The sequence below is a fragment of the Cyphomyrmex costatus genome, unplaced genomic scaffold, assembly GCF_001594065.2.
Source record: "Cyphomyrmex costatus isolate MS0001 unplaced genomic scaffold, Ccosl1.0 scaffold355, whole genome shotgun sequence".
Taxonomy (NCBI): Eukaryota; Metazoa; Arthropoda; class Insecta; order Hymenoptera; family Formicidae; genus Cyphomyrmex; species Cyphomyrmex costatus.
In genome coordinates, this window is record NW_017277720.1 from 186921 (window position 1) to 211379 (window position 24459).

A 24459-nucleotide genomic window follows, 5' to 3' on the forward strand; every position below is an offset into this window, starting at 1 on the left:
CCCCCCCCCCCCCCTCCCTCCCTCCCTCGGCGAAAAAACGTAGTGCGTCGATAATCGAGTGCTGCGCAAATTGCGTAACGCAACATAAGCTGAATACGAAAAAAAAAATCGTCGTTTATCTAAATGTGGGGAATTTGAAATGATCGAACTGGCGCGTAATAGAAACGAGAACGAGTTCAATGCATCGTTACTGGAATCAATATACATATACGATATCGAAAAACTTCATAGATCAATTAAATATACACGTATTCTTTTGTTTCGATTCCAAAGCATGAATCAGACTTAAACAAACAATCGCGATAAAAACGCATGTCGATGGAAAGTCGGTAAATTAGTCAAGAATCACTCGATCTATTTTATTTAAAACTTCTTAAAAAGAAGTGTTTTGTAATCTGTTCTGTATATTTCAATTTGCGCTCATGATATGCTTATTTCGATTTATTTTTTATTGTATATTTCGATTTGTATTTACAATATTCTTATCTTGATTTATGTCGAGTCACCTAACGTCCGTCTGAATTGCTTCGAATGTAACTTTGAGATTTCATGGATCCTTCAAATCTCAGAAATCCATTATCGATGATTCATGGATCATAATTCTTCTCGAAACTGATCTAATTTATTTTAAAAATTTTCGAACACAATTATACGCGAAATGCGTGTAAATATGTCGGGACAGGGTCCACACACACGCGCGCACGCGCACGCGCACGTGAACGTCAAGTGCACTTAGAGAACTCTTTAACTTGACCGGAAATTAGGAAGGAACTGAAAGAATAATAAAATCTATTAATGTGCTGAGACAGACAGTTTATTCACGAACAACAATATAAATTGAATCCTCGGAACGAAATTATGGGCCTCCTGCAATAACACTTTTAATAATATATAAAAAATTTTAAAATACCTACGCCTCTGAAACATACTGTCGTGCGACATGCAACATTTGCAGAACGGAAACTGAGTTGTGACCGACGGAGTGTTTTAATGCTTGTTTAATGTCTTGACGTTACTGTTGAAAGCAGCAGGTGGTTAAGAAGTGAACTCATGTGGGACTCCGTCAAACACATACGCGCGCGTTTTTTCCGTACGGTATATCTGTCGCGCACGCATCGCGAGCGCGCGATAATCTCTGGCTCGCAGTGCTTCTTGCGCGGCCAAATGTTTATGTTTGTAAAACGAATGTAAAAATAGACATCGGTAGTCAAACAGTCACGGCTGCGCTGTACGATTCAACAACGTCATGTATCAATATCCGACACGAGCGATTCAGCGTGGCCGTCGAGTAATCCGCTCACGTCGAAGAAATTATCGAATGCTATATAAATTAAAAATTACGTCACATCAATCATATACCCAGAAAACAAGTTGACGTTATTCGTCGTTATTTTGACGTCAAAATATCGAAGACTTCATTTTGACATTAAAGTGCCAATAAATAACGTCAATTTATTTCATATCACCAATAAGAGGGAAAATAATTATTATTTATTTCAAATGACAAGAATGAAAGGGGCTAATGAGAGTGTATTTATCGCTGTTATTAGTGCGATCAAATATAACATATATTGTAGTAAAGAAGAAAATTAATATAATACTAAAATTTGACAAATTGTCAAATTTTAGTATTGTATTAATTTTCTTTACTCTTTTTTCACTACAATATATCTTATATTTGATCGCCCCAATAACAGCGAATATACTCTCATTAGCCCCTTTCATTCTTGTTATTTGAAATTTTCGAGAGTCTACTTTTTAATTGAATTGTTTGTTATTTATATTTGTCATAAATTAGAGATTACGTTTTTAGGCGAAGGACTGCTCCTTGAAACTTGTGCGTCGAGCAAAGGTTGAAGATGCTTGACATCCTAGCAATATTACAGGATCCTCTTCTAGTTATCGGACTCATCCTTGGTAGTCTGTACTTTTATCTCACGGCTACCTTTGACTTTTGGAAATGTCGCGGCGTACCGTTCAAAAAGCCGACCGTGCTCGTCGGGAATTTCGGTCCTCTGCTCCTGTTTCGAAAGTCGCAGCCGGAAGGCGTGAAAGAGATGTATCAGTGGTTCAAGAATGAAAGGTTCTTTGGCGCGTTCCGAGTAAGATCGCCAGTGCTGATCCTACGCGATCCCGATCTAGTGAGGAGCGTATGCGTCAAAGATTTCTCTTCCTTTCTGAATCGTGGGATTCCAATCAATAATGACCAGGTATACGCGATTATTAACACAATGGATATAACAATTTTGCTCAAGTATCTAAAAACTTAAATAGAGTAAAGAGTAATTTGAATAACAGGGAGGGGGAGGTTAACAAAAATTTTCAATCTGTATAAAAGATCGAGATAATATAATATATTCAAACATACAAAGCATACAAATTGTATCAAGAGTGATGTGAAAATAACTTTATTGGATTATCAAAATAATCGCGTAAGAATTCCAGCATGATGAGCAAATCTGCAAAAAGTTTTAACATTCTAACAATTGATTTAAGCGTATCCTACATAATTATTTTGATGGTCTAATATAATTATGCTTAGGTCTGTATCTAGCTAAGTTTGTAGATACTTCAACAAACTAATCATTTTCGTGGAAATTTTCTTTCCTGTCTATTATCGAGATGTCAACTGTACTAATTGAATATTTCTTAAGAACGCGAGAATTCACGAAGAAAAATAGATTCGTTGATTCAGCAAAGCTATAGCTTGCTAAGCGAATTCAACAATTTGTACTAAGAAAATTTAGTGGCTCGACAAAGAAGTTGTGTCCGTAAGCAGTTATCAGTATGTTCGTGGAACAAACTCATCTTTGTTAAAGTTATCATTGTTATTGCAACAAATTAGTTTATAATAATTGAAATAACTAATTTACGTTTGCAATAAATATTTTCATGATTTTAATAAAAAATTCTACTGTTATTTCCCCCGGAAAAGACATCTGTTTGTTAGTGTTATAGGTTAAAATGTTTAAAAACAAATGCAAATGAAAAAATTTAAATTAGGGCTCGCTATATTATATTATATATTTAAATGAAAATACGTTTACACGTATAATTAGCATATATCCGTTTATTAGAAACGTTTATGAATTATTTAGAAATTCGGAATTTCTTCAATAAACGGATATGCTAATTAAACGTGTTTACCTTGAAGTAAACATTTTTCTGAAAGTGAATATAAACGGATAAACGTTTTACGTTTACACATATCTTCGAAAAACGGAATAAAATTAGAATCGTAATTTAAATCTTCGTCATTTTAAGTATATTACACCCAAATGTCTTTTTAATAGTTTGTTTAATTAATTATGTATTTATTAAAATTTGATTGGTATTCGTAACAAATTTGATCTGTTCGTAACACTTTCTCATAAAATTTGCAAATAAATGCTATACGTGATTTTACTTATAAAAATCATTGATAAAGGAATTGCTAATACAACAAATTTCTTCATTATAGCAGCAATAAAAGTGTGCGCTAGCTACATTTTAGCTAGCATGTTTTATTACAAATTTTGATCTTTATAATAAATTCATTCTTGTAGAAAGTTATTTTTGCTATGTATTATTGCAGTCTGTCTAGTAAGAGCGTGGCAAGCCTATCTCAAAGAAAAATATTATAGCTTATTAGCTTTAAATTTATATTGATTGTATTCAGTAGGATTATAGCCAAAATGCAATCATATTAATAAGCAGTCCAGTCACCAGCTGCGTCTATAATAGACCACTAAAGAAATCGCATATTCACGTGGCAAAGACCTCCAAATTCGTCGATAATTTCGTTTTTTAAGCGCTTCGAAGTTGATGTCGGTCTTCCTTGAAGCTTCCTCTTGATGAGTGACCACACATTTTCAATATAGGATTCGCATCGGGTGATTGTGAAGTCCAGTGAAGTGTCTCGATGTCATTTCCCTCTTTCCAGGACGTGCAGAAACCGGCTTCGGCATTTGGAGTCATTATCCTCCTGGAGTAATCAATCTTTATCTTTACTGATAAACGCAGCATTAGGCAGACGGAATTGAAGCTTTTTGGTATATTTTTAACATTTTCTCAGCATTCAGGTTGTCAGTAAAGAGATAAAGCCTGCTTCGAAACGAGACGCGTAGATAGCACATTTTGAACATCGTTTATTCTAACATTCAAGTAACAACGTGTACTTCGCTTACTAATGCATGCAGCACAAAGGTGACACCTATCGGCGAAAACAAAAATTCAGAATATATCTTTGGGTAAGCCTTGCTACGCTCTTCCTAGACAGACTGTAGTGGAAAGTATGCCTCGCGGAGACTGGACTCCTTATTAATTATAATTGCATCTTGGCCATAATTCTACTGAATACAATCAATACAAATTTACGGCTAATAAGCCATTTTTCTTTGAGACAGGCCTGGCCACGCTCTTACTAGACAGACTGTATAACAAATTTGCTATGCTATCAGAACGAATGATTAGTTACAATCCCTAATTTAATTCAGTTGCACAACTTTGCTATTTTAACATAGAAAATTAGCTGTTCCTATATTACGGCTGTAAAGTTGATTTAGCAAACCTTTTTTTTCGTGCTCTGTGCCGACCAGCTTTAAATCTCATTTTAATGCATGCACGCGGCAGGATCCGCTCTCCGGACACTTGTTCAATCTCGAAGGGCGCAAATGGAAGGGTCTCAGGTCGAAACTAACACCCGCGTTCTCGTCGGGCAAGCTGAAGCGAATGTTCTACCTGCTGATGGAGTGCTGTGAAGAGTTGCAGCGGCTTATCAATGAGGCAAGCAGCAACAGTGACCAAACGGTCGAGGTACGGGAGCTGGCCGCGAAATTCATCATTGACGTCATCGGCAGCTGTGCCTTCGGCATACAGATAAACGCGCTCACCGACGAAGAGTCCGAGTTTCACAAGGCAGTAAAAAAGCTCTCGAAGCCGAGTTACAAGGCCACTCTCTGGAGGATGCTACGAACGGCCATGCCGAGGCTGTACAAACTGATGGGCGTGCAGCTCGTCGATCCGAGCGTCACCCAGTTTTTCATCCACGTCGTGTCGCAAATGATCAGCCAGAGGGAGAGTAACGGCATGACCAGGCACGATTTCATGGACCTACTAATCGAGCTGAAGAACAAGGGTACTCTGGAGAGCGAAAGTAATCCAAGAATCTGCAGCGACGAAGACGCTCAAGCGGCGAGGGAAATCGGTAAGCCAAATTGCGATGTCGTGTTTGGTAATGTTGTTTTATTCGTGTAGGCTACAAAAGTTTGTTATTTATATAGAATTAGATGAGAACACTATCGCGGCGCAAGCGTTCGGTTTCTTTGTCGCCGGCTACGAAACGTCGTCGAACACCATCGCGTTTTGCCTCTACGAACTAGCCTTGAACCAGGAAATCCAAGATAAGACCAGGCGAGAGGTACACAATGCTGTAAGAGCGCGAGATGGCAAATTAACTTACGACGCGGTGCAGGAAATGAAGTATCTCGACATGGTAATATTAGGTACGGATCTGTTTTAGATACCATTGATGAAAAGTCCAAAATGAAAAATTTCTCCGCTGAAATTCGGATCTTATTCTTTCATAATAAAAACATCATGAGGCAATAAATGTAAAATAAGCACCCCTTATTTTTAATGTTAAAATAGTAAGAAGTGAACTCGTGTGGTATTCTGCTGCAAACATCTGCAGACGTATTTTTTGTGTCGTACGTTATACGATCGGACGATCATGTGTAATCGGATATATTTGTCGCAAACATAGCGCGAACGTTGAGCATTTATCTTAAATCGACACCGCTTATCTATCAAACATGTTTTAGGCAATTCTCAGATTTTCGTTGCTCAAATAAGGAATTTGTAATTCCTAAATTTTTTAATTGATTATCTTTTCTGCAGATGGTTGTGAATGATATCACAATATAATTGCAAGTAGCAAATCGAACAAACGATTAATCCAGAATTCATAATTCATTGACTCAATACACGTTGGGAATAATCTGAAAATGCTTATAGAGTTGTAAAATATGTAGAGACTCTCAGGAAGTATCCACCAGCCCCATTGTTCGCTCGAAGATGCGAATACAAGTACCGGATACCGGACAGCAATGTGGAACTGCCGGCTGGCTTGCGAGTCGTCATACCGATTTATGGCCTCCACCATGACCCAAATTACTACCCCGATCCGGCAAAATTTGATCCCGAGAGATTCACGGAGGAGAATAAACGCATGAGACACCCTTACACGTATCTTCCATTTGGAGAAGGGCCACGAAATTGCATAGGTATTGACTCTTACACTCAGAGGAAGAAAATAATATCGGCAACTAGAAAATTCAGGAGAAACACTTCAACTATGTGTTATAAAGATAAGGAAAATATAAATGATTTATATGAACTGCAGAGAGATAGTAATATTATTCATTTATAGATAAATCATTATAGTAATTAGAAAATTGAGGAGAGATATCTCAATTATGTATTATGAAGATAAGAGAGAAAAATACAAATAATTTATATAAACTATACAGAGATAGTAGTATATCCATTTTAAGGATAACTATTATTAACTATTGTACTATAATGGCATTATAAAAATTAACTACACACGCGCGCGCGCGAGAGAGAGAGAGAGAGAGAGAGATATCATCATCATAATATAAATATTATAAACCTTTATAATACTCAGATAACAAAAACTCCAAAATTAGAACATAAGATCTCTTTTAAACGTCTCATGTCTTGTTTTTGATATATGCGTGTTATCTGGGTAATTACTATATTAATTAATAATTATTTCTTTATTAGTTGCAATATATTGTTAATTAATTATAATTGAAAATGCGGTGTTATATCTAAGGAAAATTATTCTATATCGTTTATCTTTCAAACACGTTTTAAATAGTTTTAAATTAAATTCTAAGATTTTTAGATAAGAGCAATCCATTAAAGTCTAAGTTTTTTAATTATTTATTTTTTTTCTATAGATGGTCGTGAATGAAATCATAATATAATTTTATCGCGGGTAGAAAATTAAACGAACGGTCAATCCCAAATTTATGATCCGCTGACTCAACACGCAATACGTGACACGCTATACGTCGTTCGATTGAAACCAAAGAGCTTATTGATTCGCTGGTTAAGCAGTTAAAAACCATGACAGAATTATTTGTGATAAGAAATAATATAGAAATCGCAAATAATGCTATGTAATCCCGCTCAATCGTCTTATCGATTCTCCTCGTATTCTTATCTCCGTTCGTCGTATTTCATGCAAAAGTGTATACTGACGTTGTTGAATCTCATTCAACCAATATTCCATTCGTCATTTATTAATCGATCTAATTCAGCTTCGATCGTTAATAATCAACGGACGACAGATTGTATATTAAATCGTTGCGTTGCGTGCGAAATTCGTCATCATTCAAATAACTCACTTACAAAGTTGTTGGTAATTATTAGCTCAAGAGACCGAGACGCGCCGCTCGCTCGAGCGTGCAAATTTATGCGGTCCGAAGGACGACGACCTTGATAATGTACTGTATATGCGTGTGTTTTATGTAAAAGTCTACGTCCCGATTTGATAAGCTATATAGTCTCAGACTCGTAAAGTCAGCAATTAAGTAACCGACGCGTCGTAATCACGGCTCATTATGATGATTTCGTAACTTTTCAGGCATGCGGTTCGCGTTGCTGCAAATCAAGATGGGAATAATAGCGTTCCTCAAGGATCATCGGGTTGAGATATGCGACAAGTCACCGGTGCCGATCAAATTCAGCAGACGGAGTCTTGTGACCGCGAGCGAAACGGGATATTGGCTTACCATCACCTCGTCTTCCTAAATACAGATCGTACTTATAACAAGTGTTTTTCGTTTTCCTTTAAGAAACTAGTAAGAAAGTATATAGCTCATAAATTTTATGTACACATCAAGTATATTAAATCACCACAATAATGTACTTATCCGCGACAAAGGAATAAAAATTGTTATTGTTAAATATTTAAATTTTTATGGACGTGTCGACGTAAATTTCTTCTTGTTCTCGAGCAAAATTAGATGATCTTTTGTGTTTTAACAACAGTTTTTAGAATTAGATTTAATTCTAAATTGTTTTATTACAATCAGAGTCATATTTATAAAAGAAACGTTTTGTTTATTACTCGATGACGATATTTTTATTTAAAGGACGTATAAAATATATTATCTCTATTTGATTGTAAATTAAGAAAGGGAGCAATGAGAAAAAATTTAGATTATACGAAATGAGGTGTTAGAGACACGTTATTTGAGTATTATGTTAAAAAGCCACGTAGGATTAAAATACGTGTGACAATAATATGATCATTATTCAGAATCATTTAAATGAGTTGAACCTTCCAGAGATGACGAAGGAAACTAAAGAGAATTTAATACGGACATTTATTTGGCACATTTGAATACATGTGTCCGCGTTGAAAATTGTATCATGACGTTTGCATTACTTGTAGACAAATGGAACAACAATATTAATGTATCTAACGAAGTAGAGGCTATTAGACTTTATGGAACAAAGATATTGGCAAAATCTCTTCTTCAGAAAAATAGAAGAGAATAGATCAGAGAATAGATTATCGGAAATCATTGTATTTCTTATCGATCGATATCATATAATCAAGATTCTCGAACAAAGTCTATTGATTGTTCAAATAGTCGAATTAAAAAAAAAAAACGAGCGAATAGTGGTTGGTTTTCCGTTACAATGAAATGTAAGATTTGTGGGGAAGATTATTTATTCAGTTTTCTCACATCAAATGCAAGAAAGGGAATCCGTTTGTCTGTTTATTATAATAATGTTAGTAGAAAATACAAAACTTAGCTGAGAAAAATGGAAGAAGGTTGTAGAAGATGAAAGCAAATCGATTTAAATTTACTCCGGTTTTTTAAATTTTTATTTAAAAATAAAACGCACATAATATACCCATATAAAGTGACTTCATATTCCAAAGTATTTTAAACGGGTAAAAACAATACGTCTTTACTGTAATTACGAAAACATTAAGTTCTTATCAACAGCTCTCGTATCTATGTGCTTGTATATACATTCAGCTAGAAATAATTGCTTGAATTGACATCGCGATGGACCATTAACATCGATCAATATCGATTCGATTAATTATTTCAAGGGGGATATCAAGCAGAACACGAATTATCGTGACATCAAAGTGACGTCAAAACTACAAGTCACTTAATCGATTGTGATCCAATTTAATACAATTATTTTAATATTATAGCACGACTTATTCCATCCGGAATAGTCTCTTCATATAAAAAATGTATCTTGTTATATTAGATTTTAGTAACTCGCTTTTAATCTACATGTGAATGTGTGTGTGTTACTTTTTTGTAATTTTATTGTATAAAATATATTTACACCAATACGGCGTTTCGAAATAAATACAGTGCCACATTGTTCGTAACAAAAGTATTGCGAATAATTTCCTATTAATTTTTTATTATCATTCTTCGAACGGTGACTTGCCGTGCGAGAGATCGTCGACTTCGTGAATCACCCGGTATAAAACAAACAAAGTCGCGTAGGCATTATATAGCAGCGCGGCGCGCAGTTACGCGCTTCCATATACGAGAGAGAGAGAGAGAGAGAGAGGAGCTGCCGCGGGGGGACAACAGTTTATCGTGACGCGAACGCGCGTGCACGGTAAAAGCGGAACTCCCAACTGGTCGCGCGAGTCCTACGCGCTCCATAAATTCAATCGAATAAGGCTCGCGCGTTCAACGCGAAGGAGTGCGGGCCGCTTCCTCGACGCGCCGTAATAACGGCGCGTATACATAGACACATATACATATACTCGAGCGGAGATCGAGCGAATGCGACGACGGTTCGCCTTTGGACGCCCGTTAGAGCCGTTTCGGCGGGCAGCAAGAGGGGCTCGACGAAAATCGCGCCGGAACCCGCGCGGAGAACGGGAGCGGCGAAGCGCGGGGAAGCGAGACGGAGGCTCGTGGGAACGAGAGAGAGAGAGAGAGAGAGAGAGAGAGAGAGAGCACCTGTCAGCTGAGAAACGTATACGCCCGTTCGAGGGACAATGCTGCGGTGAGCCGCCCGGTGGATCATCGAGACTGTTCCAAGTTGCTCTGAAGTCTGCGAATGGCTGATAACGCAGCCCTTTAAAAGGCTGTTTAAACGCACACGCCGCGCAGCTCCGGATTTCCTCTCTCTCTCGCGCGCGCGCGCGCGTTATTATTGCTCCTTTCCTTCTTTCCCCCGTTGTTTGTCGATACACGCGCGCTGCTCCGGCTTGCTTGCCCAGGCCAGTAGCGCACGCGTCGGCCGTCGCTACGTGTCACCGTCCGCGAGAAGTCGAGAAATCCGTCCAACGCGGTGACGTTTTCAAGGGTGACACGGAGCGACGCGCGAGAGATGCACGATAATCGGTAAGGTACTCCGACGAGGAACGCCGTCCACGGGGCCAAGAGCGATTTCGTTTGGGACTCACCCTCGCCTCGCCGTGGACGAGCGGAGATCCCTCCGCTCCAGCTGCTGTCCCGTCGCTGACTCCGTACCGTATAGGTTAGGACGTGTGATTTGTATGACACCCTGCCGCTCCTAAATTCGCTGTTCCTGGCAACGGTACCGCACGCAGATGTATCGTCGGTGTAACAAAAACACCCTGTCGCCGCTCCTAAATTCGCTGTTCCTGGCAACGGTACCGCACGCAGATGTATCGTCGGTGTAACAATATAGGCAATTCGAATATCATTTCAGATGTCACACTACGGTAAAAGCACCTGTGACCAAAGGACTGCGGTAATTGATCATGAAAGGAAGTATCAGGAGGAACTGGAGCAAGCCAAGGCTCTCAGTTTGGAGACCTTGGCGCTAGAAAAGTACAGATTGGAAAAGTTGCGGTTGGAACTTAGTAATGTACAGCAGACGTGCCTCGCTCAAAACAATGTGTGCAATGCAAACAGCGTGTCAGAGACGGACAGCTCGCAAGGAGAAAGGTGTATATTTTGGCCCATGACATTTTCCATTCTAATCTTCAGTTGATATTAACTTTATAATCGATTGGGTCTTATAATATGTCTAATTTGATATAATATATATGTAATACTTAAGTAATTTGTGCATTATATGTACAGGTCTCAATGCAGAAGTCGACCAAGACCAGGATGTATTAACACAAATCAAAAGAGTACTGCAATATTAGCTCCCCCGCCCCCAATACCATGTAGAAGAAATTCGACAACTACTACATCAAGTCAAGATTCTACAGATCTAATCAATTTTACAAGTCCTATAAAGCAGGATAATTTGTCCGAATATTGTTCAACTCCACCTCCACCACCGCCGTAAATATATATTTCTGCAATAAATATGTGTTTAGCTGAGAGACAAGGCAATTTCTTAAAGAACTTGTTTACATTTATATATTTTTATAATTATTTTAGAAATTATATAACTATTTCATATTAATTCTATTTTGAAATAAATCATGAAACTTACAATAGCATACACAATTTAAGTAAGATTTGGTAAATTATGTTTCTTTATGAACCGTAATTTTTATAATCAGAAATCCCATTAACAAACGGCAGATGAGAATGCAATGTTGTTATTGTAACGTAAGTAATAAGAAGTGAATTTCCTCAAATTACAGATTTATTCCATCCAAATAACAATTTCAGTTTTCTGTAACTTGTGTTACAACAACATTGCACTCTCATCTGCCCTTTATTAATGGGATTTCTGGTTTGAATTTTTGAAAGTCCACAAGGAAATTGAATTGCTATAATTTTTATCTTTATTTGAAAAATTGTGGCTATTAAAAATGCTTTTTGTTACAGAAAAGCACCAATAGAACCTAAATGGGATACCCATCCGTCGTTATTGAAGAAACAGTCAAGAGTATCTCGAAGTAACAGCTCAGTTGGCGCATATCAGTCTAGAGACTTTAGGTATCATTCCCTTTCCCCAGGCCCACGATCTTCCACAGCACCATGTACACCAGGAACACCAGGAATCAGTCCTATCATGTCAAGAGCTAGTAGCGTTAGCAATAATGTACCTGACGTCGCACCACAGGTAATAAAGATTTCGCCTTGTTTTAAGGTGAATATTCTGAACTCTCTCTCTTTCTCTCTCACACTAATTATTTTTTTCATTTATTTGTGGGGGAATTAATATGAAGCAGTCTGTTAAAACACACTTTTCTTTACAGCCTGCATGGAAATCCGTTATCTTTAAGCATTTTTTCTTCACGCAGGTATATCATATCTGAAGATTTAAAAGATGCTCTCATTTTTTCTTTTTATTTAGCATAACAATTTATAATATTAAAAATAAATTATGTTTATTTATTTATTGTTGTCTTTTTTAACCTTTAGACGGCGGAGGATTATTTTCAAAATCTCACAAAGCTTTTCCTTGAAACAAAGATTTGTTATGATTCATTGTGTTCCTTACTTCAAATATGACACTGTTTCATCTGCATTAGTGGCATTACCGTCTTGTAAAGGTTAATGCAAAAGATTTGAAATGTTTGATAAATATTCTACTGTTAGTTTTTCAAGAAAAAATTGTTATTAATTAATAACGAAAAATCCAAAGAATATTATCTTGAGTATATTTATACGCTTCTTTTTTAGATTCCTCCATTGCCTATAAATTATAAACCAACTGTTACACCTGCCATATGTGCTCCATTTTGTATGGATGATGAACAATTAAATGTATTAAAAGTGATAGAGAAAAAGCCAAATAGCAATCTTATAGATTTGAATAGTTTTGAACAAACAGAGGACAAAACCAATGTACGAGTTAGTGTACTGGAAGCATTTGATCCGTTACTTATTAAGACTGACAATGGAAATAATTCTGTACAAGATCATAAAGATGGTAAAAATTAAATCTCATTTTCTCTAAATTATTAATATAGTAAAATAATTGCATAAAATAATACAGCTAAATCATTTAAAACTCAAATACGTGACTGAAAATTTAACTACATTCTATTATTCTGACATTATTGTTGAATAATTTTTGCAGATTCGCAATCGCAAATTAGTGGCAGTGTATATGATCCATTTGATCCGTTTGATTACATGTATAGCACAAATGAAAGCGTCAATTCAGATCCGGTTTATGCCGCTGTAGAGAAATCTGCAAAATCGCCAGCTGTATCGCCAGCAGCACCACCTCCACTGCCTCCTCGAAATTCGTCCGCATGGAATACTATAGAAAGACGAAGAACCTCTTTGGATCGTCGAGTAAGTCTCAAAATTTGTCCAGCTTTTGGTTAGAACAATTACATTCGTTAATATTATTTTCAGCAGAAGCGTCAAACGCGATTATATGAGAATGTAACAGTTATTAAAACTAGATCGTCTCTGCACGATTGTGATCTGAAGGCGTTTCACAACATAATAAAGTCTATACGAAGTTAGTAAAGAACGTTCTTTTCTTATGGTATACTAATACACTTTTATTGTGCTCATAACTTCGTTCAATTTTAGGCGAGTTTCCGTTTAATAATCCTAGTACAAATATTGGATACGTTGTTAGCCCGATAATGGAGAATCTATATCCAGATGGTACAAGTATAAAATTAGTAGTTCATCCACAATTACCCAATAATGATAAAGATCCTGTACCATCTATTACTTTCACTTGTAATGGTAAGTTAAAAAGAAAATTTATTTTCAAAGTGAGATTGCTTTCTCTCTTTTTGCATTAAAATTATATTAAACATTATGTTTCAGTGAATTGCAGTGTTGAACATGTTATCTTGAACGTTGCCTGTTCCTTGGATGATGAAGATACAGTCAATGTAGAAAAGTATTGTTTAAGAGTATGGGGATTAGCTGAGTATCTTGCACCTAACACAACTTTAGCACAATACGAATATATACATTTGTGTATTAAATTAGAAAAGGATATTGAGTTAGCTATAATGAGCAGAGCACAAATTAAACAATCCATTGCTCGAACGGTGAGTACGATGAATACAAGCATTACTACAACGTATCATAAGTAGATTTGAACCATTATGTCCTGCTTTTTCTTTTCTAGTTACAAGATGATAATTGTGATCAGTCTCTTAGATTAGAAGACATTCTACCAAATGAACCGTCACAGCCTATTTCGTATGATACCTTAATTATTTTACTAGGTATATATTCACAGATGTATATAAAAAAGAATTTTTATTGATATATTTGCATGGTACATTTTATTACGTTATTTATTGTAGAAACAGTAGAGAAGGAAATGGAACGCGTAGAAACTGCAGCGTTACAATTGGCGACCACAAATCAAGGTTCTACCTTATTACCTCAACTTCAACCACACGGTGTGGTACAAGCAGTTAAAGCAGTGTGTGCCTTAATGGGAAACATTGAAACATTTGAAATTACGGAAGCTATTGACAATTTCGTAAATGCTTGCTGTCAATTTCTGCCGCAAGCTCATACTGCTAACATAGAGTGTAAAAAGCCGGAGATTATACACGAAGATGGCGATTACGCTGTGGTTACTTTGAGAAAAAAGTTTCCGGATGTGATTGCCTCTTATTGTCATAAAATTCGCGATGCTATTCAAGAACTCGTCGAGACATATTGTCATGCGTTCAAGGTTGACTTTCAATTAAATAGCAAAGGAGAATTTCCGACAAGTAAGAAGTTACATTGATTTTATAATGTAATATACTTTGTATAAGATAAAATTATGATATAATCATGACATACTTTTTCTTAATAGATACACTAATTGCGACAGAAGTAATCGATACTATTTTAATGCGTGTTGGAGCGCTGCATAGGCTACCAACTACATGGAAACATGACGATTATATAGTGGCAGCTCAAATCTTTCATGGAACCAGACCTGTAGGAAATCCAGTTTTGTCGGAACCAATGACGGTTAGCACGAATTTTTATCCAAGAATTTTATTTAATTCATGGTAAGTACGAAAATGCACTTACAATGATTGAAAATGCCCCAAATGTAGATTTAATAAAAATTTTATAAATTACAAGGTTGGAATTTCGTGGAATAAGTGTGTGTCAAGTACCACGGGAAGCGAGACTTGTGTTAGTTCTTTATGGACGTACGCTGCAGCCTGCGGAGCATGAATCTAACTCATCTGCGGAGAACGCAATGCAGAAAGAAGAACTTGGATGGGGCGCTATACAATTCTTCGATTACGACGGGTAAATGACGCGTCTGCCACAAATTATTCTTTACATTTAGCTTTTTATCTTTCAAACTTTTACCGTCACCTTGTGTTTTTTGTTGCTTGATACATATGACTTCATGTATCTTTATTTTAATTCTAGTGTTATGAGCCAAGGGAGTTTTTTTCTGTCTCTTTGGCCAGCTATTGCAGACAAACGATTAGGTCCAGCGCCAGCGCCTGGAATTCACCCTCGTGGCGATACTCATCCTATCGTAGGAGTAGAATTACCCGATTATGGGGGAAAGGTTTTATTCCCCAATTCTTCGGAATTGCGAGATTATGACGTGGAATCATTAGATTTTAATTCGTTAGATCAAAATACGCAAGAGCTATTAATAGATATTACACAGCAAGATACATTTTCGAGGTATATTGTAATTGTGTGATTAGAGATATAGGTTTACATTTTTTTAATGGTATTTTGTAAATGCTGATTTACATTTCCAGACCGCCTATCGATGAAAGGGAAATTCTATGGGAGAAAAGGCATTATTTACACGATAGACCTGAAGCTTTACCAAAAGTATTACTAGCTGCACACAGTTGGGATTGGGCTTGTCTACCGGATTTACACGCGTCGCTCAGAATTTGGAGTCCACTGCCTCCAGTGCAAGCATTACAATTACTTTTACCATGGTACGTACTACTTATCGATTATCTCTTTATTACAGCTTCTGAAAAACATCGTGTTTTCTACTTCTTCCAGCTTCCCAGATATGAAAGTTAGAGAGATGGCAGTTGATTGGATTCGTGAGTTAAGTAATGATGAATTAGTCGATTATTTACCGCAACTACTTCAAGCAATAAAACATGAAACATATGAAGCATCACCTCTAACTCGATTCTTATTAGAACGTGCCTTACTTTCACCAAGAGTGGCTCATTATATTTACTGGTTGCTAAATCAGGCTCTACCGGGACAAAGTCCCCAGGTACAGGTTGGGTGATTAGTGTCGGTGACGTTATTAAATGTTTACGATTTGTATTAAATGCTTACAGTATGACTTGTAAATAAAAAATCACTTTTATATATAATTGTATAATTAAAGCATAGAGAATTGATTCATGGGATATGTATTATTAATATTAATATGTTCCAAATATGTTATTTAAACTGTTCTATATTAAATTATATATATATATATATAAAGCGCATTTACTTTGTAGAATTCTGCTGAAATTGCAGCGGAAGATGACAAAGCAATTAGTTGTGCTCGTTATCAACGAAGATTGCAATTAATGTTGAGAGCACTATTAGCAGTTATCGGAGATGCGCTGAGAAAAAGTTTCCTCACTCAACAATTGCTAGTTAAAGTAGGTCTTAATTTTCATATCTTATTTACTTCAAATGGCCTTGTACTTATTTCAAATATACTTTAAGTCATAATTTGTACAGAATCTACACGAAGTGGCTGAAAATATTAAAGTTACAAAAGAATCTTTACGAATGGATACGCTGAAAACTGGTTTACAAAATATACACTGCCTGATGGAAGATGATGGAACATGTTTACCACTATCTCCTAGTAAACTAGTATTTGGTATCAATGTACAGACATGTGCCTATTTTCCATCGTTTACTCTTCCATTGAAAATTAACTTTATCAGTTGTGACAATGTTATAAGCCCGGCGATATTTAAAGTACGCTTTTGAGTAATCTATAATATGTATATATCCTCTGCAAAATATTATCTTCTTCAAACACATTAGTATTAATACATACATTGTATTTTGTATTCTAGGTTGGCGATGATTTGCAGCAAGATATGTTGACTCTCCAGATGGTACGCATTATGGATAAATTATGGTTGAAGGAAGGCCTCGATTTAAAAATGGTTACTTTTGCTTGTGTGCCCACTGGCCACAAACGCGGAATGATAGAAATGGTAACAAATGCGGAAACGTTACGAAAGATCCAAGTTGAGTTTGGACTAACAGGATCATTTAAAGATCGACCGATCGCGGAGTGGCTAGCGAAGCATAATCCTTCAGAATTGGAATATGAGAGAGCGGTGGAAAATTTTACTGCTTCTTGCGCTGGCTACAGCGTTGCCACTTATATTTTAGGAATTTGTGATAGGCATAATGACAATATTATGCTAAAGACATCTGGTCATTTATTTCATATTGATTTTGGAAAATTTCTCGGTGACGCGCAGATGTTTGGAAACTTTAAAAGGTATGTATGTGTGTATCGCAATATTATGTTTTATTTAATTCTGCACTTATATACATATTTACTATCTTTTAAAAGAATAAAAGAGAAAGAAAATGATCTTGATATTATATTTTTAATCAGAGATAGGACTCCATTTGTACTGACGTCTGATATGGCATATGTTATAAATGGTGGTGATAAACCTTCAGCAAAATTTCATCATTTCGTCGACTTGTGCTGTCAAGCATTTAATATAGTACGAAAACATGGAAATCTTATTCTTCATCTTTTTGGATTGGTATGTTTTAAAATGTTTTTATGTTTAGAGGAAAATTATTATGCAATTATGTGATGCGCTTAATGATTTTAATAATTTCTAGATATATATGATACAATATATAAAAGCACGTATATATTCATATATCTCATACTTATATTTTTATGAATAAAATTTGTATCTTTCTATAGTTTTTATGCAAAGTATGATAATAAATTATTACAATTATATGTCAATTTTTCTTAGTTTTCAATCACAATCTTAAATGTTACTATTTGATTGATATTTTCAATTTTTATAGTTAAAGTAGACGAATTTAAAAAAATAGTTCAAATTTAAGTAATATAGAATAAATCATTTTATTTGGAGAAATGTTTTCAATATGATCAGCTGATATGTTTTGAATTAATTATTCTTATAAATGCAAACGCATTTTGTGTGAAATATACAAACAATTAGACCGAATATATTGTATTTGAAATAAAGAATTTTATAAGTTATGTGGTCAACCACACCGCTATGAAAACAATAAAACCACAACGGAAGAACATATCCGTGTACTTTATCAGAAAGCGGTCCGCTATCTCAGTAAACTATATGCGATGTAGTTAATTAGTATTTATCGCCCGCGCTCATAATATCGTATGCTGCAGCAGTCTCGAGTCAATAATGTTGAGAGTAGAGTATTAGAAGTGAATAAAAAAGTTCAGAAATTGTTTGTTGTATAATCCGACGAAGAGCATTTAAACAACGATTACAACACAAAAATAGATTTATTGGTTATTTTTTTAACACTTAATGAGTAAATCACAATGGATAATTTAATATCGCGAAAGAATCTTCTCAGTGATCTGCACAAACAAAGTATCATAGCGCGAAAGCTGCATGATATTGAGATAAAAGATCATTTAAATAAGGCGAGAATGAACGAATATACGACTTCGCAGATGACTTCATCTGGTATTCCTGGGGTGACCGTGGACGCAGTTAGTTACGTGCAAAAAGCACTGCTTCCTGGACAAACAAATCCGGAAGCAGCGGCGACTTTCGCTCGCATGATAGAAAGTTCACTGAAAAGTTGGTTTACGCAATTTAACTTTTTCCTGCATAATCTGGCGCAGATGAGATTCTCTGGAGATCACAATGAGGGAGAACTACTATCCTTCATACCGCGCACGTACACGTGAGTCTTTCACTTTTGCTAAACGTTATAAGTATGAAGCATAAAGCAAAAAATCGGAAATCTTAAAAATTTGGCTCGATTTTTCCACGGATAACAGTTAATGTATTAATATAAAACGAATATACAGGACTCTTAGTATTGAAAATTGTCAATGAAATAAAAAGGCAATTAAGAGTCAATATTAATTGTGTGAACTAATAAAACATTTAATATATTATAAATTAAAATAAAATATCAATAAATTCACACTTTAAAAGCGCACGCAAACATAAGTCAATAGTTCTCTCGGTGAAATACTCAACGTTTTAGAACATAACAATCTATCATAGTAATTTTCTTGTTTTTTCTGCGTTAACTAAAGATGTTTTACTGCGTTAATTAATATTTATATGTTCATCTGAGGATGGCTCGAATATGCAGCCGAAACGTTATGATTTGACTTATGTTTGCGTGCGCTTTTAAAGTGTGAATTTATTGATATTTTATTTTAATTTATAATATATTAAATGTTTTATTAGTTCACACAATTAATATTGACTCTTAATTGCCTTTTTATTTCATTGACAATTTTTAATGTATTAATATCATTTTTAAATAATTGTAGAATGCAACAAGAAGGTGAATTGACAAGCGTACAGGTTCACGGATATCAAAAACGCTATGATCCGGAGAAATATTACATGTACATTTTACGAATACAACGGAAAGGCCAACCGGACCCAACATATCTATTTCGATCGTACAAAGAGTTTTGCGAGTTCTATCAGAAATTGTGCATACATTTTCCACTTGCTAAAGTAACCAGGTAAATATTACATATATTAATTGCATATTCTTTCTTTTGCAAATTCCTATTTTTATTTTCATTTTCTACATTTAATATAAATATCGTAAGATTATTATAATTGTATACATATATATATTTATTGCAATGCAAGAGCTAAATGATTAACATTTTCTTATCCACATACAACACAGACTTCCATGAAATGTCTCTGAGAACATCCAAAGGACATGCTAAGGATGTTCTTAGGACGTCCCTCAAATAAAATGTACAGTTTACTAAAATATTTTATATAAATATATGATATTAACATAATATGCATATTTAATTCTACATAGTTAAATTATATTTCAATTTCAAATATAGTTTATATATATATAGTTTATATATATAAATAATAAATGTAAACAAACATATATAAGTATATATAAAAAGGTATAAGATAGTAAATAGTAGAGATAGCGAATCGAGACAAAAGTATCCATTTTTCACGCTAAATATCTGTATATTCATGCATTATTTAATATTTTCCTCTTATTAAATCACTAGCTCATTATCTGAATAGATAGAACGTTTTGTATCTGACATATTTTGATCTTTATTTATCTTATTTAATTCCTCGCCACGTGCCGATGGTTCTTTTACATTTGGATCTTTAGTGGAAATAGAAGGCTCCACATTTTCAACTGAATGATTATTTATGTGTAGTTTCTTATCAATGTCTTTTACCGTGATTTCCTCCGAATCAATAATTACTGTTTGACTTGTAAGATCTACTTTTGAACGATCATCTTTCACTGTTTGGTTATCATCACTTGACGTTGAATCACTTACGATTAAAGGAGGCGCAGTTGACAATGAGACTTCCACATTTTTTTTAATTGCTGGTTCAAAATATGAAATTCTCCGATATAAGCCTGTCATTGCTGGAATTTTAGACACTTCTTTCTCCATCGATAGACGTGCCCGAAACCATTTCAAACCCATTTTCTTCCAAAATTTAATATTAAACTTCTGAAAAAGTTAATTTATATCGAAGTTTTTTTAAATTTTAAACGAATTCTTAAATTATGTATAAATAACGTTTTCATACGCGCGTTTCCATTTATTGATAATATTAAAAATATTTTACAAGTTTCCTGTAAATATTACGAAGATATTACATCATATAAACATGATATACAAAATTACTTACTCTTATGAAAAGAAACGATGTATTAACAAATTGAAATTTCTTTTTCGAGAATTAGATATATTTATTGAACGTAAGTCGTATCCTAAAAAGTACATTATATATTTTTTATTTTATTATCTTACAATTAAAAATAAATTATTTATACTTACAATATAGAACTTCTAAAACAACTGGTCATCACCTGTGCTTATTTTCGAAGAAAAAATACCAGATGTTCCAGATCGAGATTTAATTAAGCTAATCGCAATTTAAAGTGAAAACTATTATGGCATGTTATGATGTCATAAATTCGCGACGTGTCCTAAAAACGCGACGTAGAATGAAGACAATATGCCATATGAGATATAAGAAGATATCTTAAACGTAAAAACTCTGCGCACACAATATCATACCTTTTGATATGCGTTATCTTTAGATCATCTGATATTAAAGTCAGACATATCTCATATCTAATAGTCTTAGTCATGCAATGATTAACTTGCGAGTGTAACACAATTCGTTAAACGTTAAAGGAATACATTAATTAATGTGACACTTTATTCACATTAAAACACTTGAGTTTAAATTCATTCTTTCTCTTGCTACAGTACAAAGAGATCTCACAATATGACCACTACCCAATACAGTGCTGTAATGCTTTGTATGGTCTCTGCTATGTTGTTTATTTACGATAGCATCTAACGATAGTTTAGTCCTTCGAGGCGCGAATAGCGATGTTTATGAATATTGAAACATCCTCTTCAAGCATTCCTATTTAAGTAATTGAATCTTTCTGTTTGTTTCACAGTTTACCAAGTGGAATTAGCGTGGGACGTTCTAATATTAAACAAGTAGCCGATAAACGACGTGCGGATATAGAAAAGTTTCTTGTAAGTTTGTTTAAAATGGCACCGGAAATATCTCAAAGCGATCTGGTGTACACTTTCTTTCATCCGCTATTACGAGATCAAAAGAATCCTGATATTCGTTTGCGTAAAGTCAAAGGTACATTTAAATTTTTCGAATATATATTGTTGTTATTATTATTATTATTATTGTTATTATTATTATTATTATTATTATTATTTGTAAGCACTATTTATTAAATGCTTCGGAATAAATCTGCTTAAAGCACAACATTTATACATTAGTATTAATGATATATAAATTTCACGCACACAATATATTTATTTTATATTAATAATAAATTGAACAAAAATTAAATTATTTTTTATTAAATTTTTATTTTTATTTAATTTTATAAAGTTTTATTTTTATTCAATTTAACTTAATAAAATAATAAAATACAAATCTGTTTATATAAATAAGAGTAATATCTCTCTGAAAAAATGATGTTTTGTGTAAAAAAATATAACATATAATTTACATAGCGAGCATTTAAAACTTATGCTAGACTAATTTATGGCCTAATACATAATATAATATCATTTAACAGTTGGAAATAATTGGTGGGCTGAGAAGAGAGTCAGAGATAACATACAGAGTGGTCAAATCAAGTTGGCTCTTCATTATGTTCGCGGCACTTTATCTGTCATGGTTTGCCACGCACGAGGACTTCCCAAAGTGGCTAATGCTCAAGAGCCAAATACATACGTGAAGGTATACCTTAAGCCCGATCCTACAAAAGCAACGAAACGGAAAACGAAAGTAGTAAAGAAGAATTGCCATCCATCATTTATGGAAATGGTAAATAAAGTCAAATTCTTATAATAAACTTTATTTTTGTAATACATTTTTATAATAATCTATAAACACTTAAAAAAGGATAAATAATAGGTACAAAGATGCATTAATTTATTTTTTTTGTACTAGTTGGAGTATAGAATGCCTCTAGAAGTGATCAGGGAAAGAACGCTCGAAGCAACAATATGGAATCATGATACTTTGCAGGAGAATGAATTTCTCGGTGGTATAAGTTTGCCGCTCGGACATGTCGACTTGACAAACGAAACTATTGAATGGTTCCCGCTAGGTAATGTACGATGAAGTGAGTATAAAGACTGGCAGACTGCTCTGGAAAACATATGGGAGATTGGGGTACCATGGGTCACCGACTGTTTAGAGAAATCCAGAATGTTTAGGTTGGTGCAATTGGTATCATATGAGTTATTTAGTTGTCCATACTATTTAGATGGAAGTGATCCATTTCCATTATCTTTCCGTACATGCCGTAAATCTCATGGTGCGAAAGTGATTATTTTAGCTCTTACAATTTCGTTTATGTTGTTTCTATAAAGTATAACATACTTATTACGAGTTACATACGTGATCTTACACATCTTTCTGCATTTTCTCTGCAGTGTAGGTAATCATTTATTGTTTACTTCGATGTTATATTTCACCGTCTTTTATATTAGACACATCGGGACACCATGGGTCATATACTAACAGGCGTTTAGAACAATTTGCGTAATTGCAGAATCATATAAAAATGTAATTAAATAAATCTCTTTATACATATGGTTATATATGTATAAACTATGCAAAATTGTTTAGATAGACTAGATTATTATTAAATAAAATGAAATTAGTTAATTAGGCAAAGTTAAATTAGATACTACAAATTCTTTTATGTGTTTTTAGAAAACACGATAAAAATGGTTAGAAAATAAAAAAGAAGACCGTCTAAGGGTACATATGTGATTGACCTGGACACAGAGTACCATGGGTCATTTCTAAAAATTTCTTTTTTGATTTTTATTTAAACAACTAATCAATATTTATAAAAAATGCTCAATAATTTTAAAATATATACTAACTCTTAATTATATAAAAAAGTTGAGACCAAAAATTTTATATTTTGATGTATTTTTTACTGTTTGAATTTTTGTGACCCATGGTGCCCCCCGGTCTCCCTTATACAGAGAAGTCCCTTTTAATGCTCATAGATATTAAAATCTAAATAATATCATATTAGCGCACAATATTAAATCTTTTTTATTATGCACAGCCAAGTGCAATAATGCTTTATGATACAGAAATAATGTTATTTATATAGTTTCGTACATGTAGCAGAACTTCGTTTTTCTTTGACGAAGATCCGAAAAATAAACGTTAAATGATGTGATATCTGAAAGAAGATAATTATACGTAGAAGGAGAGTCAACTTTTACAATAATTGCTAAAAACGATAGTTTACATATAATGATGACAGTATACAATCTAAAAAGTATTTAAATTAAGCCTATATTACAAATAGTTTATGAACAAAAAATTTTATGGAAATTTTGAATTATGTATCACTTGTGTATATTATTTTAATTATATTTTTGACATAATGTATCTGAAGATATGGCAAATTCAGCATGAATTTAATAGATTTGTATTAGAGATTTACTCTTTTATACAAAATTTTATATACTTATTTATTTATATCACTTTTTACTGACTGCTGATCAACAATTGTAAATAGAATGTACTTTATATTATATAAATATGTAATAAGAAGAAATTTGTATAACAAACTATCGAATTAAGCTCTTTTACACTAAAATAATTTTACAATCCGAGCAAAAGAATTTGCAGTTTTCTATCACACACATATATCTTATCATATAAAAATAGTGTATAAAAGTTGAATTTGGTACGCAAAATGTAGTGGAATCATGTTTTAAGGACTTTTATGGTGTTATTTTATTATTAAGAAA

At 34.1% G+C, this 24459-nt stretch overlaps 2 protein-coding genes across 2 annotated transcripts in view; both read left to right on the forward strand.

Moving 5' to 3' along the window:
• The window catches only part of LOC108776358 (probable cytochrome P450 6a13), a 7991-nt gene extending 47 nt beyond the window's left edge, over positions 1–7944 (forward strand). The window contains exons 2-6 of the mRNA XM_018542957.1: positions 1799–2210; positions 4612–5185; positions 5262–5483; positions 6012–6263; positions 7655–7944. Coding sequence (XP_018398459.1) covers positions 1860–2210; positions 4612–5185; positions 5262–5483; positions 6012–6263; positions 7655–7821 — 1566 coding nt within the window. The 5' untranslated portion in view covers positions 1799–1859 and the 3' untranslated portion in view covers positions 7822–7944. The remainder of the gene's footprint in view (positions 1–1798; positions 2211–4611; positions 5186–5261; positions 5484–6011; positions 6264–7654) is intronic.
• A 2538-nt stretch (positions 7945–10482) lies between these two features.
• Positions 10483–22987, forward strand: Pi3K68D (phosphatidylinositol-4-phosphate 3-kinase catalytic subunit Pi3K68D). The gene is made up of 26 exons (XM_018542955.1): positions 10483–10548; positions 10744–10982; positions 11121–11330; positions 11826–12063; positions 12200–12244; positions 12627–12876; positions 13027–13247; positions 13311–13419; positions 13494–13655; positions 13740–13969; positions 14050–14149; positions 14231–14650; positions 14737–14938; positions 15015–15188; positions 15315–15581; positions 15662–15850; positions 15921–16146; positions 16382–16528; positions 16611–16856; positions 16958–17394; positions 17515–17671; positions 18598–18833; positions 19438–19638; positions 21600–21796; positions 22248–22498; positions 22625–22987. Exons 2-26 carry the CDS (start codon positions 10744–10746, stop codon positions 22796–22798), a joined length of 5328 nt encoding a protein of 1775 aa, XP_018398457.1. The 5' UTR covers positions 10483–10548; the 3' UTR covers positions 22799–22987.
• The last annotated feature ends 1472 nt before the right edge of the window (positions 22988–24459 follow it).

Bases quoted from the DNA above. Each gene is read 5' to 3' on its own strand.
- Pi3K68D (XM_018542955.1), top strand. From the start codon at position 10,744: ATGTCACACTACGGTAAAAGCACCTGTGACCAAAGGACTGCGGTAATT. The intron at 15,851-15,920 runs GTACGTACTACT...TACTTCTTCCAG, and splicing joins TTACAATTACTTTTACCATG to CTTCCCAGATATGAAAGTTA. The intron at 22,499-22,624 runs GTAAATAAAGTC...TTTTTGTACTAG, and splicing joins ATCCATCATTTATGGAAATG to TTGGAGTATAGAATGCCTCT.